This window comes from Carettochelys insculpta, chromosome 18, assembly GCF_033958435.1.
Source record: "Carettochelys insculpta isolate YL-2023 chromosome 18, ASM3395843v1, whole genome shotgun sequence".
Classification (NCBI taxonomy): Eukaryota; Metazoa; Chordata; order Testudines; family Carettochelyidae; genus Carettochelys; species Carettochelys insculpta.
Genome location: NC_134154.1, coordinates 10407100 through 10426758, shown reverse-complemented (window position 1 = coordinate 10426758; position 19659 = coordinate 10407100). Strand labels below are relative to the sequence as shown.

Sequence of the window (19659 nt, the reverse complement as noted above, 5' to 3'; positions counted from 1 at the left end):
GTCAGGCTTTTCTCAAATGCTAGGCTAGCATATTTGTGCTCCAGCAACTAAAAATGTTAGAAATCTATTTCTCACTCATGTTCTTGTGAAACAGAAGGGTGACCTACCAACAGAGAAAGTAGCAGTGTCCTCCGTTTCATGTAGTACTTGTGTAGCTGGGTACCTCTGTTAGTCTTCTTAGACATCCCTTGAGAAGAAGGGGAAAATGTATTCAGCTGGAGGGCATTTTTACATATACATGAAATGCAGCTTTCAAATTGTCCCCTTATGGGCAGTCTCAGTAGACAGGAGGTGGGACTGAATGGCACAGAATTCTCCTCAGACAAGTCCAAGTATGCTGTGATGGGAGGAAGCCTACTCTGCAGCTGTATCTGTGTTCCTGTTCTACGAACATGCCAAGGAGTTAAGTCTACAGGGCTATCAATCTGGCACCTTCAGCAGCATTACATTCACTTTAGTAATCTATAAAAATAACAACCTGCAGTTGGCACATGTACAAACGAGGAACCTCACAAGCCCACACACACTTTGGTGTCCAGGAGCTTTGGCACACTGAAGAACAATAAGCAATATCCTCTCTGGAATTTAAGCTACCATCTCCTCCCATCTTCCATTTTCCGCATCTTACCATTAAATGGTCTGGAGGAGAAAACTGCTACTTTCAAAACTTTGCTCTTTCTTCTCTTCCCTTCCTCAGCCTTTTGCAATATTAGTCAAGTGTAACATCAGTAAAACTGAATGGCCTTAAATGACATGAAATGGAAGTGTACTCTGGTTGGACACATGTAGCTAGTGACAATTAAAGAACGGAGACCTGATTTTTTGGAGATGGTTGACATGCCACTGGACAATGGATAAGTATTTATCCATCCTTGTGTGGCCTGCTGCCGAGATCCAACAGTGATATCCAGGTTACTCCTGGTGTCTTGATTATCTAAAAATAAAAACAAACGATTGACATGAAGAACCAAATAATCAAAGAAATAAAAATGGGTTTTGAGACTGCACATAAGGAACTCACCAGGAGGCACAAGCTGACTGGCTGTTAAATACTTCTTATCTGAGAACATGGCTGTCCAAAACTTGATCAATATGCTGATATCCTCACGTAGCCTCTTCTCACCTTGTGTGGGGAACTTTGGAGGGCAGCTTAAAAAATAACATACATGGTAAAATTCAAGATACTGAAAAAAGCTTTAGGTTTCTTCAGAGCAGGGGCACTGAATGAGCACAGACTAAGTCTTGCTGTGTTTCATCCTTAGATTTTGACTCTATTGTCCTGGGAGATGCAGCCTTCTTACCAACTTCTGATGAGTGAAAAAGCAGCTTCTTGGTGTCTATGAATAATGTGGTATTAAAAACTATGAGACAACTGTCAACATCCTGTGACTGTCAGTTGCTTCTGGTCACTTATATTACTTTAGATTGCACCTATCCCAGATTCTAAAAATATAATGTGTTAAGGGTATACATTATATAACTATTACGTAAGGGTACCTTTTCAAAACTGAGCATAAATTTCAGCCTCACATGCTCAATGGCTTCCACAGGAATAGTAGTATGGGTGAAATAATTTGTGACACCTAAATTTACCACAGCAAGGTCTGCAATCTTCAAAACCAAAGAGGTTAAGAGAAATTTGTACCTTGTTAGTAGGGATAATACAAAGCACATCAAAACTATGAATTCCATTTTGATTTCTTAACTATACATACTGAGAAGTGTAGAAGCAGAGATGACGTGGAAAGTTTTTTTTTTTTTTTTTTTTATTAATAGATACACAGAATTCAGTCAAATATCAGAAATAAAATAGTCCCTATTGTGAAGTATTCTTGGAGATGAAAAAAAATCATATGTTTCTTGGGGAACTGGTGAAAAGAAAAGAAAGAGTACCTGAAGTAATCAAAGGCAGTAGAATAAATCTTCTCTCTCAAGACATTGCGAATGGTTGCATTTGGAACAACATCAGCATGCAGCAAAGACAACCCAAGTGTCAGCAACCTAAAGTCCAGAGCATGAAAAGACAACCCTTATACTCTGAATTGCTAACACTAGACCATACTAATAGCCAAGGTACTACCGAAGCATGAATGGATTTCTTTAAGCAAAAGATGGATTATGTCAGGACAAAATAAAACAAAATTACACGTCATGGGCTGAACAGATTTTCTTCAGAGTTGTATTGCTTATGCCAGGTCTAGGGATAGTTAAATATGTAACACCTGAACTTGATGCTCTGTGTAGAGCACTTCAGAGCAATTCAAACTTGAATTTGAAGAGGGGAAAAAAGTCCCCTTCATTTACCCTCCAATGTTTGCACATCACGGCCAAGGATTGTAATACACATATTATATAAGGGCCATTGAGTTGTTTTGCTGGCATAAAAGGCAGCACTCAAATACAATGCTATACTGCATCATCTTTTTATCGTCTCATAACTGGAATGTGGTGATAGGCTTTCACATTTCACTGGCATCGATGCAAGAAGTATTTTCGAAGATTCACGGGAGCAAACTATCACTCGGAAACTCTGGGCAAACTGCTTTTCCTTCACCATTGACTTGTTCCTGAAACTATCAGTGGGAAAACAATGGAACATAAAAATCTTCAAACTAGTAATTCAGAAAAAGGGTACCACTGCTGTGCCAAATGATCTCTGGGTTGATGTATGAACTACACTAGAGATTTACTCAAAACTCCTGGTGTTTGGGGTGAAAATAAAAACTTTTCAGAAATGCCTAGAATGACTTAAGAAGCTAAATCCCACTGACTTTTAATGGACTTAGCCCCCTGAGTACTTGCATCACTCTTAAAAATGGGAACTTAGCTTAGTAAGTCATTCTAGGCACTTTTGAAAGTTTTCTCTCTGGAGACAAAGAGCAAGTCCTATACTCAGCATTTAGATCTTGTTCCTCCTATCCCATGTACCTCTTAAGAACATAAATATTCCTCACTTGAAACGGGGTCCAAGAGCTGCCACGTGTCGGTTCAAACTGCCTTTAGCCCCTCCAATATTCAGAGACAGAGATCGTTGCAGCAAGCTGGAGAAGATCTCGACCTGATCAGAACTGCAGTACTTGGCTATTTCAAATCTCTGCACCAGGAACTGATGAAACAAAAAACAAAGGAAAACAAAGCTCAACAAAACCGGAACCCATCTTGCATTTCTCCCATTCTTCTGCACCTCTGTAAACATGAAAATGTCACCCTACGGTGCCACAACCAGGAACAGTGTTACTGGTCCAAAAACAGAAGTCCAAAGGCATAGAGCAGCTCAGTCTTGGGGAGCGTGCCTGCATCCTACCATCCCACCATTACCCTAAGGGTAACACTGGAGAAAAGGGATACTTGCATCTATCCAGATGTAATGTGGTGTGACCTCTGGAGGGCAAGGCCTTGGCTGACTCTCTTCTGAAGCAGCTAATGGATCTGCTTCTTTCTGTTCAGCAGAAAATAGGCCATATTTCTGCTCCACTGTCATCTGCCAAGCTCCGGCCATTTCTCGCATGAACTGTGGAAAAAAAAAAAAGTGTTGTTGCTTCAAGTGCATTTGCTTGTTTGCAGGACCTCACACCTCCTTCTTCGTATTCACAGGGCGCATACTTTATCTGTACACCCCAAAACCTATGAAAATTCAGACCTGGTCTATGTACAGGAGTTATACCAGTTGTTAAATCAATGCAAAATGGATGGACAGACACTGATTTCAGTTTAAACTAGATTTATTTAAGCTAAACTGAAATCAGATACTTTGAAAACAAAACAAAACGGTGCATACTACAGTTTGAATTCGTTTAATTAAATTGGGTTAAAAACCTAATTAAGTTAAACTGGGGCAACTTCTGTGTGTAGACAAGACATGAGCCTGAAAGTATATATCTAGAGTCTGTTATGAATGCATTACAAGGGGAAATTGCAAGCATATCTGGCTTAATCATCCATGTTTTCTGAAAGTGAAAAGCTTCTCAAGTGAATTGCCTGAAAGTATGGCAGGCAATATTTAAACAAGATCCTCCTCCAGCAGTACATTGAGACAGTGAGATTATCCGTATGCTAACATCACCTCATTAGCACTGTGGGAAATCTTGACTCAGTACACATCAACAGTTGTATTGAATGTGCCTATTTTGAACTGATTTATTCTAAACGCAATCTCACTCCTCTCTTTCTTCTTGAGGATAAACCAAAATGATTGAACGAAGCTTCCTACCGGTACTTCTATTCCATTCTTAGCTGCAAGTAGCCACTCCCAGCAAGCAATTGCAGTTTCCATGCCATGTTCCGTAAACATTCGCAGGGGGCCCCAACACAAGTGGTGCAGGAGCTGAGGGTCACAGTCTGAAAACAAACATTCATACAGATTTCTTTGAAAGAGCACATAGGAAACAGTTTTCAAGTCAGCAGGAAATTGGTCTGCCCAACTTGTGACAATCAACTCCAACCAAACAACTTCCAGTTGTGACTACAACAGGTTCCCTCTGAATTAAGTTTACTGGACAAAACACCTTTACTTCATTTTATATTCACTCGATTGATGTAGATTGACTATATAATGGTAATTTATTCCTGAGAGCATCAGCACTCAGAAGTCTGACACAGTTTTGTTTTATTACCTTTGCTACTTATCAGCATTGCAGTCAACTTAAACATGGCCTGGGTGTAGAGTTCAGGCTGGCCTGGTTCTAGCGCATCATTTAGTTGTTTGATCATCAGTTTATTCAAGTCAGATGCCCGACCTGTAGCATGTGAGAATTGAATCATTCCAGCCACCTGTAAAACATATTTACTTGGTCAACAGTGATGAGAAAAATCTCTAAATGGCCAACATTTACTGTCTGGTACATGCTGCAGTCTAGGAATCAGCACATTCACAGTTCAATATGGAGATCCAATGAAGGCCTCATGATCATTTCTTCATGCTCAGTAACTTTGCTAAAGTTACTGAGTAAACACAAAGAGGCATGAGGGCTTTATTTGAAACTGAAATATGAAGAAATCTTTTCAAGGCCTGGAGTGAAATGATCTCTTCAACGAACTATGTCTATTATGCCCTGAAACTAGAAAAGCTAACGTTCATTACATCCCTTCTTCAGATGTACAGGTTGACGCCTCTTTGCTATGAGAGCTGCATTTTACCTCACCCTCCATTTGAAAGCAAGTACAAGTTGGAAAAGGAACATGTCCCACTTGGGTAACTCCATAAGTTCAGGAAAAATTCTATAGTTACCTCTCCTGCATAGCGATTGCGCAAGTTAAGAGAAGCCATAAAGTTAGAGTAATCTTTCTTCACGCAGGCAGGTCTTTCTGTTAGCTGAGTTGCCTATAAACAACAGTTGTAACTGTTATCAACCATTAATATGCAAAAATGGTAGTAGCCATATGCAGTGTCTGAACTTTTGAACATCAAAAACAGTCAGAACCAATAAGTGGAGTAGCTTAGATGCTATGAGGAAGGGACCATCTAATTTCTATTTTAAAATCATCATCCCAACACTAAGTCTCAACAGAAAATCCACATGGCTCATCAAGAACACTGACAATCCAGCACTCTGCTAATAACACTCTTCTGCATTCTTCCTAGTGGCTTGCTTGGTTCCCTGGTCAGCAGATAAACTTGTGACTGTTACTCATATTACGTATTTTGAATACTTTGTGTAATAATCATCGTTTTGCTTATAACAGTGAATCAAGTTCCATGGTAATAAAAAAAGGAGATGAGGAAAGATTTTCATTGTTAATTGGAGAATCTGACAGAGTTTTAATTTCAGTTTGAGAAACAGAGCCTTAATCACTGAGATTACCATTAAAAGAAGACTTTCCACTTAATGCGTTAAGAAAGTATATCGTGTGAATATAAACATCTAACACAACTTAAACTTTACACATGGAGTACTGTAGGGTAACAGAGTGCACATATATACTCTGTGATGCACGTGGGCAGTTACTGCCATCAATGGAAAAGAGGCAGTGAAAAAAATAACATTTATTTAATGGCACTTGGCTGACCTTGAACTGTTATTCTGGTAAGTATTAACATTTTCCTTTTTCCAGACTCTACAAAAAGTAGGGAAGGGAGATACCCTATCGTTTAAAAATTACATCTATAATACTAAACTCTTATTAAAAGTACCCTTGCTAATAGACTCAGAGAGGTAGCTGTGTTAGTCTGTATGTTCTTTTTTGTCTTGCTAATAGCATTTGCTTTTAAAAACACAAAAGATTCACAATTTAACTTGTTAGTCTGTAGATTCACCAATAACAAGCAGCCCTGTGGCACCTTAGAGACTAACAAATTTATGAAGTCATGAGCTTTCATGGGTAAAGCCCGCTTCTTGGCTATGTCTACATTAGCCCCAAACTTCTAAATGGCCATTCAAATGGCCATTTCGAAGTTTACTAATGAAGCGCTGAAATGCATATTCAGCGCTTCATTAGCATACGGGTAGCCGCGGCACTTCGAAATTGACACAGCGCGCCGCCGCGCAGCTCATCCCGACGGGGCTCCTTTTCGAAAGGACCCCGGCTACTTCGAAGTCCCCTTATTCCTGTAAGCAGATGGGAATAAGGGGACTTCGAAGTAGCCAGGGTCCTTTCGAAAAGGAGCCCCGTCGGGGCAAGCTGCGCGGCGGAGAGCCGCGTCAATTTCGAAGTGCCACGGCCACCCGCATGCTAATGAGGCGCTGAATATGCATTTCAGCGCTTCATTAGTAAACTTCGAAATGGCCATTTGAATGGCCATTTCGAAGTTTGGGGCTAGTGTAGACACAGCCCTTCAGATGAAATGGAAACTTTAAACTTGTAGTATCTCTTAGCTTCCAGTCATTCAAAGGAGGAAGAATAGGGTTAAAAAAGACTCATATTTCCCTTCATTTCAAATCAAGCGATGTACCAGAGTGGATACCGGGGATGTTATTTATGATATGGCACGATGTACAGCATGTAGGATTACTTTGTTAATGCTGATACTCACCCCCAGAGTGGTGTTTTGTCTGTTGTAGCCTGCAAAGTGAAGAATGCTTTCGGTAGCCATAGCTAGCCCTGTGTGCTGAGACAAGCCTGACACCCAGTTCTGATGCTTGTTTAGGTACTCCTAAAAGAAAAGGAATTAGATATAGTTTTCAAAAGAATCTAATTTTCAAGAGCAGCTTGTTCATTTTGAGCAATACTCATCGGCTGTGTCTACAATGAGCCATGCTACCAGCAGTGTGATGCAAAGGAGGATACTCAAATATGCAAATGAATGTTCATTTGCATATTTACATGAATATTTTGTATATTCATATGCACTCACCCTGCTGGCAGAAAACAGGCAGTGTAGGACATGGTCCTGCCAGCAAAACCTGCTTTTTCGGTAGCCCCCTATGCCTGGAAAAATATCAGGGGTAAGGGGCTTCCAACAAAGGTGACTTTTGCTGGCAAAACTACATCTACACTTCTTGTTTTCTGCCAGCAGGGCAATCTCGTACAAATATGCAAGCTAGCTGCAAAATACGCAAATGAGCGGCCACTTGCATCTTTGAGACCTCTCACTTGCATCACGCTGCTGGCAGCATGGCTCAGTGTAGACACAGCCACGCTGAATTACCAAGAGATTTATTATACACTATCAGACAATTTACTTAGGTTTTACACCTTGTTTTCCTTTCCTCACATTGCTCCTTCACCACTAAGAAACCATGACTTCTGTTCCCAAAACATGAGGCGCTTTTAAAAGTCACCTCCTAGAACCCTAAAATAAAAAGGTCTTTTTTCTGCACAGGGAACAAAGCAACTTTAACAAGGATCTAAAGTCTGAAGCACAAATCACGGTTTTGAAAACCAAGTCCAGATGTTCTGTACAACATTAAGATGAAGGGAGACAAACACTATCTGTATTGCTCTGCTAGAAATGAAGATTAAAATGCTCGTGTCCTGTCTTCCTTTTACAGGAGGGAATACAAATGTCAGGAGGGAATACAAATGTCACAGGTAGATCTGAAGTGTTCCAGAGCATTCTTGAGCTTCTCTGAAAACAGGTACCTCAGTGCTAGTGGAGGAAGAGATGTAAGAGAAAAAGATTTCTTTAGAAAAACTAACCTTGACTAAGATTATCCCCACATCTCAGCACAGGGTTAATAAATGCATTATTCTGCTTCCATGCTCTCATGATTTCTTTTTGATTTTATCAAATACACAATGGCACATTTACTGGTACTCTATAAATGATAAATAACTAAAACTAAGCTGTAATTGAGTAAATAAAATATATTTTGTGACACATTCTCTGATTTGTGTTTGTGCAAACACTGCAAAATACATTCTGCTGGGCTCAGCAAAAGGTACTCGCAGTAGGATCAAGCCCTCACTTAGGCCATGTCTACACTGGCAAAAATCTTCGAAATAGCCATGCACCTCATTAGCACGCTTCCAGCCACGCCGCTTTGAAAGCACTGCTTTCAAACGCCTGCGGCTCAGTATGGCTACATGGGGGATCCTTTTCTAAAGGACCCTGCACATTTCGAAATCCCCTTACTCCCCTCAGCTGAGACAAATAAGGGGACTTCGAAATGCACGGGGTCCTTTAGAAGAGGACTCTCGTGTAGCCGTGCTGAGCCACATGCCTTTGAAAGAGGTGCTTTCGAAACACCGTGGCTGGAAGAGTCCTGATGTTAATGAGGTGCTCAATATTCAGTTCATTAGTATTCTTTGATATGGCCAATAGCATGGCCATTTCGAAGTTTTATCTTAGTGTAGACACAGCCTCACTGAGTAACAAATTTCAGTACTTTACAATTGTCTTATAAATTGGCAAGATGCTACTGTATTTGAAAAGAACTAAAAGATCGAGACAACTTCCAAGAGCAAAAATTTTGCATTCTCATTACCTACTGAGAATTTAAACGTGCATGAATTTTTATGCACGTAAGTCAAAACTTATCAATCTCATAATAGTGCATCAGAATTCCTATGTGAGGTGAGTCAAAACATTCCTATGTGAGGTGATCAAAACCTCCAAAACATTCTTCATTCTTAACATGAAAACAAAGCTGAACAGAATGGCTGAAGCAGTGAACATTAGTTTGAATATCTTAGCAAAGATATAGTTTGAAAACTACTTCAAAAACAAAAACTAAAATGACACTGATTTTAGTGGTGCTTTCGTTATAGGGAAAATGAGTAATCCGAATAGCCATAAGGTTACACAATATGTATAAATGCATTTAGTCGAATGATATACTGTTATTTCAAGGGACTTGGACTTTGTACATGCCGGAAGATCACAAATTACTTCTTCACAAATTCAAGTCCATTACCTGAAGGTGGGACTTGGTGACAGAAGGAGCCCATTTCATTGCTTCTTGGAGAATCATACCACAGCGTGCAGCAAAGTCCTTCACTATACTCTAGGAAAAGTGCATTGTTACACCAGTGAGTCAGCCAATAATTCACAAACAGTACTGTGCTTGCTGGCATAGTGAACAACATGACAGGCCCCAGCCAGAGACAGTTCAAGAGACTTTTAGTAAAATTAGGATATTGCAGCCTCTTTACCAAAGTGTATGCTGTCAAGCTGAGAACTGTTAGGTTTTGATAAGATGCAATTCTAAACAGAAAAATTCAGAATGAGCTTCAAACATCTGGTACTACTGCACAGGAGCCTTTCTTGAGAAGGCACCTCCAAAACAAGACTGTTAAATTAGTCAAAGCCCTTTTTGCCATCTCATCAAAAGACACTACTTACCTCTCTAGATTCATAAGTATCAGGGACAGTGATTCTATATGGGGTGTCTGGAATGTCATAATATGGCTGGTCCTTGTGAATGTCCTAAAATAAAAAATGTTAAAGTTTCAATAAGAAGCAGTTCAGTCATCTCTGACTTGCTAACTATAACCAACTTTTTTTTTAAACCACCCATCTCACAAAGCAGGTAAAATAGCTACTTACGAGATTATTGTATTTTGCTTTCACCATGACCATAATTATAAACTATATCATACTTTACAAAGAAACATTAAAAAATAAATGCAGTACTTCTACAGCACTTTTCCATCTCCAAAGCATGTTCCATACAATAATACATCAATATTAAATTACAATAATTAAACAAGACTCATCTCACACAGCAATTCTGCATTTTAATTGCTTAGTAATGTCTGTAATATAATTTATGATTTTAGGATTTAAGGTGCTTTCAGAAACATAGGTTGAACCTCCCTAGTCTGACAATATCCATGTTAGCTGGACGTCTTTTTATCATGGATGTGGCCAAGTTTCCTTGGGGGCCCACAAAGAAAGGTTACTCACCGTAGTAACGGTGGTTCTTCGAGATGTGTCCCCGTGGGTGCTCCACATTAGGTGTGGGGCTCGCCCGGCGCCGCAGATCGGATCTTCCAAGCAGTTTCTGCCGGACCGCGCATGCGCCGGTGCGCGCCGCTCCCCCGCGCGCTCCCGGCCATGTGCGCGATCCGGTCCCCGCCAGTTCCTTGACCAACCGCCTCGGATGCTCCTGCAAAACACTAAACAGAGATCCGGAGCGGGGAGGATGGGCGGGTAGTGGAGCACCCACGGGGACACATCTCGAAGAACCACCGTTACTACGGTGAGTAACCTTTCTTTCTTCTTCGAGTGTCCCCGTGGGTGCTCCACATTAGGTGACTACCCAGCAGTAACCCAAGATAGGAGGTGAGTAATCGGATTATGTGCAGCTTGTCCCCGAGAGGACCGCTGCCAAGAGACGGGTATCCTCTTGGAATACCCTGTGAAGGGCGTAATGTTTGGCGAAGGTGTCACAGGATGACCAGGTCGCCACTCTGCAAATGTCTTTTAGTGCAACGCCCTTGAAAAAAGGCTGTTGATGCTGCCACCGCCCTAGTGGAATGAGCCCTGGGCGTGGCCAGTAAAGGAGTCTTTTTGAGTTTGTAGCACATTTTTATGCAAGATACGATGTGCTTAGAGATTCTCTGCGAAGAGAGACATTCTCCTTTTGATTTGGGAGCGATAGAGACTAGGAGCCTATCCGTTCTCCGGAAGGACTTGGTCCTGTCCATATAGAAAGCTAGCGCCTGCTCACGTCCAGGAGGTGTAGGCGCACCTCTTTGTTAGAGTTATGAGGCTTTGGATAAACAAGGGTAAACAATAGGTTCGTTAGTATGAAACTCAGAAAGAAACTTTAGGAACAAAGGCTGGATGCAGCCGTATGGTTACCGCCTCCTTGGAAAAACAGCACAGGGCGGCGTTGCCATAACTGCCTCAAGCTCGCTCACCCTGCGAGCTGACGTGATTGCGAGAAGAAAGGTCGTCTTCATCATAAGGAGGCGGAGGGAAACCGTGGCCAAAGGCTCAAACGGTGGTCCCCTTTTCGCATTAAGCACCAGGTCCGAGTTCCACAGAGGTGGAAGCGGTTTCTGAGGGGGGTATAGGCTTACCAGCCCTTTGAAGAACCTGGTAACCATGGGATGGGCGAACACCGTGTGCCCTTCCTCTTCGTGTCTGAACACCAAAATGGCGGCCAGGTGGACCTGAAACGAGGATAGCGAGAGTCCTCCTCTCTTGAGGTCCAGTAAATACTCTAATATCACAGCCATAGGCACCGAAAGGGGGCTAGCTGTTTGGTAGAACACCATGCCGTAAAGCGAGTCCATTTCTGCTTGAAGGTCTTCCTGGTGGAAGTCCTCCTGCTACTTTCTAGGACTTGCTGCACTTCCTCCGTACATGTGCTCTCTAGGGAGCTGAGCCATGGATTAACCACGTTTGTAGTTGCAGGCTTTGGGGGTGCGGATGCACTATGGACCCCTGGGCTTGCGTGAGCAGATCCCGCGCCACCGGAGGGGACATCGGTGGCCGGTCCGACATGCGCAGGAATAGGGGGAACCATTGCTGTCGATCCCACGTTGGGACTATCGGGATCATTCAGGTTCCTTCCCTCCTGGCTTTCTGCAACACTTTGTGGATGAGCACTGTGGGAGGGAAAGCGTAAAGCAGGGGGCCCCTCCATGAGATCGCGAAGGCATCCCTCAGGGACCCCCGTCCCAGTCCTGCCCTGGAGCAGAATCGTGGGCACTTCTTGTTGTGCTGAGTAGCAAACAGGGTCTATCTGGGGAAAAACCCCATGCATGGAAAAATCGGTTGCAGCAGATCGGGACGGATCTGCCACTCGTGCGTGAGTGCGAAACGCCTGCTCAGCTGGTCTGCCTTCACATTGCGAGCGCCTGGTAAGTACGAGGCTTTCAAGGTTACATTGTTGGCGATGCAGCAGTTCCACAACCGGACTGCTTCTACACATAAGGCACGGGACCGAGCTCCTCCTTGCCGATTTATATAAAACATGGTGGAGGTATCGTCTGTACTGATCCCGACTACCTTGCCTTTCAGTTGGTCTCGAAAGTGTCTGCAGGCGTTGAACACTGCTTTGAGCTCCAGTATATTTGTGTGCAGTGACTGCTCCATAGAGGACCACAGCCCTTGCGTCACCTCTTCGCCCATGTGTGCTCCCCACCCTATGAGGGGGGCATCTGTAGTAAGAAAAACCAATACGTGTGGTTGGTGGAAGGGTACCCTTGTTAGCAGGTTCTCGGGGTTTACCCACCATTGCAGGGATTTGCGCACCTCCGTTGTGGGCGACGCCATCCTGTGAACAGTGTGTGCTGCCGGTTTGTATACGCTCGCCAGCCAATGCTGCATGCTGCGCATGTGTAACCTGGCGTTCTGTTCTACGAAACGTTGCTGCTGCCATGTGGCCCAGCGGCTGTAAGCACGTCAGAACCGGCACCATAGGGCTGAAGGTGAAGCCTTGCGCGAGGGAGCCGATGGCCTGAAAGCGAGTCTCTGGTAGATACGCCCTCGCTGTAATAGAATTTATGCGTGCCCCTACGAACTCTATGTCCTGTGTGGGGTCTGTCTTTGATTTTGTCAGATTGATAAGCAGGCCGAGCGAAGAGAACGTGCCTGCTGTGACACATATTATGCGTAGTACCTCCTCCTTTGAGGCCCCTTTGAGTAGGCAGTCATTCAGATACTGGAATATAAATACCCCCTGTCTGTGCAGGTAGGCTGACACCACTGCCAAGGTCTTGGTGAAGACTCTGGGGGCTGAGGAGAGCCCAAACGGTAGGACCTTGTAAGTCGAGGGCTGCGAACCAATCTCCATCGTCTAGTGCCGTAAGGATGGAGGCGTTTGTGATCATCCGAAAACGTTGCTTGCTCAGGTACCGGTGAGGCCTCGAAAATCTAAGATGGACCTCCCCGTGAGGAAGTACCTCGAGTAGAACCCTCTCCCTTGCAGTTGCTCCGGCACTCTTTCCACTGCCCCTACGAGCATGAGATGGTCTACCTCCTGCTTGAGCCTCGCTACATGGGAGGTCTCCTGGAGGTGGGGCCCCGGGTGGAGGTCATGGCGGTGGGAGCAACTGGGAGGGGATGGCGTACCCCGTGGCTATGATCTCCAGCACCCATGTGTCTGTGGTGATCCTTTGCCACTGGTTATAAAATGGTCGGATGATGGCCTTGAGCACTGGTTTCGTGCACTCTGGAAGCGAGTCCATGAGGGAGGTCAACCTAATGTGGTTGTTGAAATTATGGTTCGCTAGATGCGCTGCGTAATTTGCCATTGGCAACAGTAGCGTGGAGGAGGAGTAGACCTTTCTGCCCAACAGCTCTAGCTTTTTGGCATGTTTGTTTATTCCCCCACGTTGCGACGACTCCGCCACCAAAGAATTTGGTTGTGGGTGGCTGAACAGAAACTCCATGCCCTTCGTGGGCACGAAGTTTTTTTTTTTTTTTTTTTTCGCTCTTTTGTGGACAGGCGGAATAGTCGCAGGAGTCTGCCATATCATAGTGGCAGGCTCCAAGATTGCGTCATCAGCGGTATTGCTATTTTGGAGGAGGCCGGAGGTCTCAGATTTTTGAGGAGCTTATGGTGTTGCTCTTGCACCTTTGCTGTCTGGAAGCCTTGCGTGAAGGCCACCCTCGTAAAACAGCTCTTGGAACTGTTTGAGATCGTCCGGAGGATGGACGCCCCCCGGGGCCGTAGCCTCATCCGGGGAGGAAAGCGAGGAACCGCTGGGGTACGTCTTTCTGGACCCTTCCGGTTCCTGCTGATGATGGTACACCCTCTCACTAGAGGTGTGCGAGGAAAAATCTCGGGGTTCCATAACCAGTCCCCCCTGAGATGCTTAAGTCTCTGTCCCCGGTCACAATTGCCCTCGGGGGTACGAGATCGTTCGTAGGGATCTTTCCCTAGTAGATTGCCGATGGTGTCTATGCCCTGCGTGGTAGGGGCGACCACGGCAGTATAAGCACTGGTCTTGGGAAGGTGACCTAGACCACTCCCTTGGTGCATACCCTTTGCGTCTGGGGGAGGGAGACCGTCGAGACCCTGGAGAGAGCGACTTTGCCTAATAGTCCAGCGGTTCAAATCCCAGGAAGGGTGGAGGTGGTCCCAGCCAGGGTGAGGCTGGTTGCAGAAATGGAGAAGGGGGCTCCGGGTAGGCCAAGGGGAGGGGGACCCCTGCCTTCTAGTTGGAGTCTGCAACATAGCGGAGGGCTGTGAGAAAGCAACTACACAGCCCTGTGCGGAGAGGGGCTGCAATGCCTCCTCTTGTGTGCAGTCTTCCCCCTCCCTTGAGGAGGTAACTCCGCCCCTGACATACAGGGGATCCCGGCCCCGTCCGCATCGAGCTCGGCACACTCGAAGTCGGTGCCGCATGTGCGGTGTCCTTCGGTGCCGGCAGGCTGCGTGCCTGCGCGCTCTGCACCGCCGGTTTTCCGGGGGTCGGTGGTACCGGCGCTTGTTTAGCCGCCGCCCTGCCTGCGGTGCGGGGCGGCTGGCTGATTATCGAAGGGTGAGCCGCTTGCACGTGGCTCTCCGTGCCGCCGCCGATCAGCTGTTGCTGCGGCTGGGGGCTGCTCGCTCCTCCTGTCCTGCTCGTTGTTGCTGCCGGCAGGGATCGGGCTGGGGGGCATACAGGGCATTCCGGCATCCGCACCGAGCTCGGCACGCTCAAGGGCGGTGCCGCACGTGCGGTGTCCTCCAGTGCCGGCAGGCTACGTGCCTGCGTGCTCTGCACCGCCGGTTCCCCAGGGGTCGGTGCCGCTGCCCGCGGTGCCGCTGGTACCAGCGCTTGTTTAGCCGCCGCCCTGCCTGCGGTGCGGGGCGGCTGGCTGATTATCGGAGGCTGAGCTGCTTCCACGTGGCTCTCCGTGCCGCCGCCGATCAGCTGTTGCTGCGGCTGGGGGCTGCTCGCTCCTCCCGTCCCGCTCGCTGTTGCTGCCGGCAGGGATCGGGCTGGGGAGCATACAGGGGATTCCGGCCCCGTCCGCACCGAGCTCGGCACGCTCGAGGGCGATGCCGCATGTGCGGTGTCCTCCGGTGCCGGCAGGCTGCGTGCCTGCGCGCTCTGCACCGCCGGTTCCCCGGGGGTCGGTGCCGCTGCCTGCGGTGCCGCCAGTACCGGCGTTTGCTTAGCCGCCGCCCTGCCTGCGGTGCGGGGCGGCTGGCTGAGTATTGGAGGCTGAGCCGCTTCCACGTGGCTCTCCGTGCCGCCGCCGATCAGCTGTTGCTGCGGCTGGGGGCTGCTTGCTCCTCCCGTCCCGCTCGCTGTTGCTGCCGGCAGGGATCGGGCTGGAGATACTTTCCTCCGTTTCTGCGCTGATGGGGTGAGGGAGGCAGCTTTCCTTTTAAGGGCCCCGGAGGGTCCCTCCTGCTGCGGCCGCTCCGGCGCTTCTGGCTGGAGGGCCTTGTCGAAAAGCAGCATTTTTTTTTTTTTTTTTTTTTTTTTTAAAGCCTGAAGAGGACATTGTTGGTGAGTCTTTGTGTTTTTAAGTGGGTACTTAGCACCTTCTTTGTGCCGTTTTCCCCGTCCGATGGCCTGCCTTAGCAGGAGGGCTGATGGCCCTAGCTCCTGGCCTCCGGCGCTTGTTACTGGGACTGGCTGAGCTGTCCCTCTCCTAGCTTGTTCGTTGTTGTTTTTTTTTTTTTTTTTACAAAATAACAACCGGCTAGCTTATAGTAGCCTAAGTGCCTGAAAAAACTTTAAGAAAAAACAGATAAAGCCGTTGAATACACTACTTGGCCTTAGCCTAGTTGGATTCCGTCTGCAGCCGACGGCGGTTAAGAGGAACTGGCGGGGACCGGATCGCGCACATGGCCGGGAGCGCGCGGGGGAGCGGCGCGCACCGGCGCATGCGCGGTCCGGCAGAAACTGCTTGGAAGATCCGATCTGCGGCGCCGGGCGAGCCCGACACCTAATGTGGAGCACCCACGGGGACACTCGAAGAAGAATGTTTGTTCACAACCACCTGTCATGGTGTTCAGTGTTTTGTGCTGTTATTTTCCTAAAATTTACCCCTAAGAACATAAGAATGGCCATACTGGGTCAGACCAAAAGTCCATCTAGCCCACTATCCTATCTGCCAACAGTAGCCAATGCCTGGTGCCCCAGAGGAGGTGAACCAAAGACAATGATCAAGCAATTTGTCTCCTGCCATCCTCTCCCGCCTTTGACAAAAGGCTCGTCACCATACCTTACCCCTTGCTAATAGCCATCTATGGACCTAACCTCCAAATATTCATCAAGCTCTTTTTTAAACTCTGTTAGAGTCCTGGCCTTCACAGCATCCTCTGGAAAGGAGTTCCACAGGTTGACTGTGCGCTGTGTGAAGAAAAACTCTCTTTTATTAGTTTTGAACCTGCCACCCATTAATTTCATGTGGTGTCCTCTAGTTCTTATATTATGGGAACAAGTAAATAACTTTTCAGTATTCACTTCCTCCACACAATTCATGATTTCATATACCTCTATCATATCGCCCCTCAGTCTCCTCTTTTCTAGACTGAAAAGTCCCAGTTTCTCTAGCCTCTCCTCATATGGGACCCATTCTAAACCCTTAATCATTTTAGTTGCCCTTTTCTGAACCTTTTCTAACACCAATATATCTTTTTTGAGGTGAGGACACCACATCTGCACGCAGTACTCAAGATGTGGGCGTGCCATAGTTTTATATACCCTAAATGTGGTCTAAGAGCCCAGTAAACAGTGGAAGTGTTGGTAACACAGCTAAACAGAGCTTTTTTGTATTTAAAAAAAAAAAAAAAAAAAAAAAAGAGGCCCCTCCCAATCCTGCAGGTAGAGCTGCCGAGGTGCCAGTACTCAGTACAGGCAAGTAGTGACACAAAAAAAAGCATGGCTGCTAAACAATATTGACCTCCTTCGGTTCAGTGCCGGTCAGGTCCCAAGGGTGCCAGATTAGAGAGGTACAACCTATATTTTTTTATTGGAAAACGTGTCTTTTCTTGGACATTATCAAGCAATTTACAACTCAAAAAAAGCAGATCTTTAGGAAAATCATAATTGTGAAATGAATAATTTAAGTCAAAGAAAAAAAAGAGTGGGAACATTATGCATCATTCAACAATGAAGTGGATAAATGGTTTAAAGTATGTTTGGCAAATATGCACCTTTATTTATATATGGTATCTCTATTCCACCATTATGAAAATTCTGATCAATACTCATACGCTTGCTATCAGCAATAAAGGGGTTAATAAAAAAAAAGTACTCACCGCACTAAGAGAGAGTGACAGCGTCTGAAGGATATCTAACATGGTCTTCAGCACAGTCCCACTCCACAGTAAATGAGGGAACCTAAAATAAAACAAGTTCATACAGAACAGACAGCTGAAATAGATTATGCCTTTACCAAAAGGCACAGATGGTACATAAAGAGCAATGTACCCATGTGTATATCTACACTAAAACACAAGGGATTGACAAAATAAAAAAGCAGTCATGCAGGACTTTAAAGACTAACAAAATAATTTATTAGGTAATGAGCTTTCGTGGGGCTGACCCACTTCATTTAACCTATGTTTGGTTATTTCTTGATTTTTAGTATTTTCTCTCTAATCATGCATAGTAAATACATTGTACACTACTGGCCAGCAGAGGGCACTGAATATTTCACAACTATATACAGCATGATAAATAAATGCTAAAGTGTATTCTGCTCTAAGTTTGATCATTCTATGCAGATCACCTGGTGTGGGTACCAGAAAGAGGACTGCAGTAGTAATTAAGAAAGCATTTCTGAACCAGAGTAACATTTTAGTGTCCCGTTACGCCCCTTTTTTTTTTTTTTTTTTTTTTTTTTTAAATCGGAAATTTCATCCACGAGATAGGCAAAATGTCTGTTCAATGTAACTTGCAGACATGAAATCCAAATGAATGCCCCTTTCAACTACAACATTCTTGATAATCAAGTAATCAGTGTGAAAAAGGTAATACAGAAAGGATGGCTATACTCACTTATCTACAAGACCAGATAAGTATTTGTCTGCCACTCTCCTGATCCTCTTGTGAATGTGGTTAAAATTCACTAGTAGAAACTGAGCGTGTCTCTCCAGCTCCTCTTCGTTCTCTTTCGTTTTAGGCTAGATATTCCAAAGAGAAGCAGGAAACCTTTTCATTTAAAAAAATTTTTTTTCAAAAAATGAACACACACACACACACACTCTCTCTCTCTCTCTCTCTCTCTCTCTCTCTCTCTCTCTCCTTTAGGTTCTCCTCTCCATGTAGCTTACTTTATCAGCCATCATTGTAAGAAAAGCTTCAAACACTTTATCTGCAACAGCTATCACACACTGCATCATCCCTGGAAAAGAATCAAGAAAAAGATGTGATGTTATAAAAATTAACTTTTCATTGTATACTGTACTATTAACACTTAAACATGTTTATTTGTACCCAGCCAATACCGAATCAAGCTGTGTTACAATTCTAAATAATGCTCATTCCAGCAAAAGCCAGTTTTTAAAAAGAGTTAAAAATAAGTCACCCTCAGCTGAATGTAGCATTTGGCAATATTCTGCTCTTACAGCGCTGCAGAATAGTCACTTTATCAGCAGAGTATGTCTCAAAAACTAAAACATGAACACTTATGTTGAAATAGAGGTTAGCGTAACAGAAAGTACATAATAACAGAGAGTAAGCCATGCTAGTCTACACACTATCAAGACAAAAAGTAGTCAAGTAGCACTTTAAAGACTAGCAAAATAGTTTACTAGGTGAGCTTTCGTGGGACAGACCCACTTCTTCAGACCACAGCCAGACCCGAACAGACTCAATATTTAAGACACAGAGAACCAAAAACAGTAAGCAAGGAGGACAAATCAGAAAAAGATAATCAAGGTGAGCAAATCAGAGTGTGGAGGGGTGGGGGGAAGGTCAAGAATTAGATGGAGCCAAGTATGCAGACGAGCCCCTATAGTGACTCAGAAAGTTCCCATCATGATTTAAACCATGTGTTAATGTGCCAAATTTGAATATAAAAGTCAGCTCGTCCACTTCTCTTTCCAAAATGGTGCGATAATTCCTCTTCAGTAACACACATACCTTTAGGTCATTGACAGAATGCCCCATTCCATTAAAATGTTGACTAACTGGTTTGTGGATCCGGAGTGTTTTGATGTCTGTTTTGTGCCCGTTGACCCTTTGTCTAAGGGAGTTAGAAGTCTGTCCAATATACAAAGCATCTGGGCATTGTTGGCACATGATGGCATATATGATGTTAGTAGAGGAGCACGAGAAAGTGCCTGTGATTCTGTGAGTAACCTGGTTACTCACGAAGATGAACTGACTTTTATATTCAAATTCAGCACATTAACACATGGTTTAAATCGTGAT

At 44.9% G+C, this 19659-nt stretch overlaps 1 protein-coding gene across 1 annotated transcript in view; it reads right to left on the bottom strand.

Annotated features, from left to right (window-relative positions):
* Positions 1-19659, bottom strand: part of PI4KA (phosphatidylinositol 4-kinase alpha) — a 111204-nt gene that overhangs the window by 28844 nt on the left and 62701 nt on the right. The window contains exons 24-38 of the mRNA XM_075012485.1: positions 18558-18628; positions 18283-18407; positions 17541-17622; positions 9722-9805; positions 9294-9383; positions 6971-7090; positions 5228-5320; positions 4614-4770; positions 4211-4338; positions 3353-3511; positions 2955-3106; positions 1894-2001; positions 1022-1149; positions 815-934; positions 108-187 (exon numbers count right to left, since the gene is read on the bottom strand). Coding sequence (XP_074868586.1) covers positions 108-187; positions 815-934; positions 1022-1149; positions 1894-2001; positions 2955-3106; positions 3353-3511; positions 4211-4338; positions 4614-4770; positions 5228-5320; positions 6971-7090; positions 9294-9383; positions 9722-9805; positions 17541-17622; positions 18283-18407; positions 18558-18628 — 1697 coding nt within the window. The remainder of the gene's footprint in view (positions 1-107; positions 188-814; positions 935-1021; positions 1150-1893; positions 2002-2954; positions 3107-3352; positions 3512-4210; positions 4339-4613; positions 4771-5227; positions 5321-6970; positions 7091-9293; positions 9384-9721; positions 9806-17540; positions 17623-18282; positions 18408-18557; positions 18629-19659) is intronic.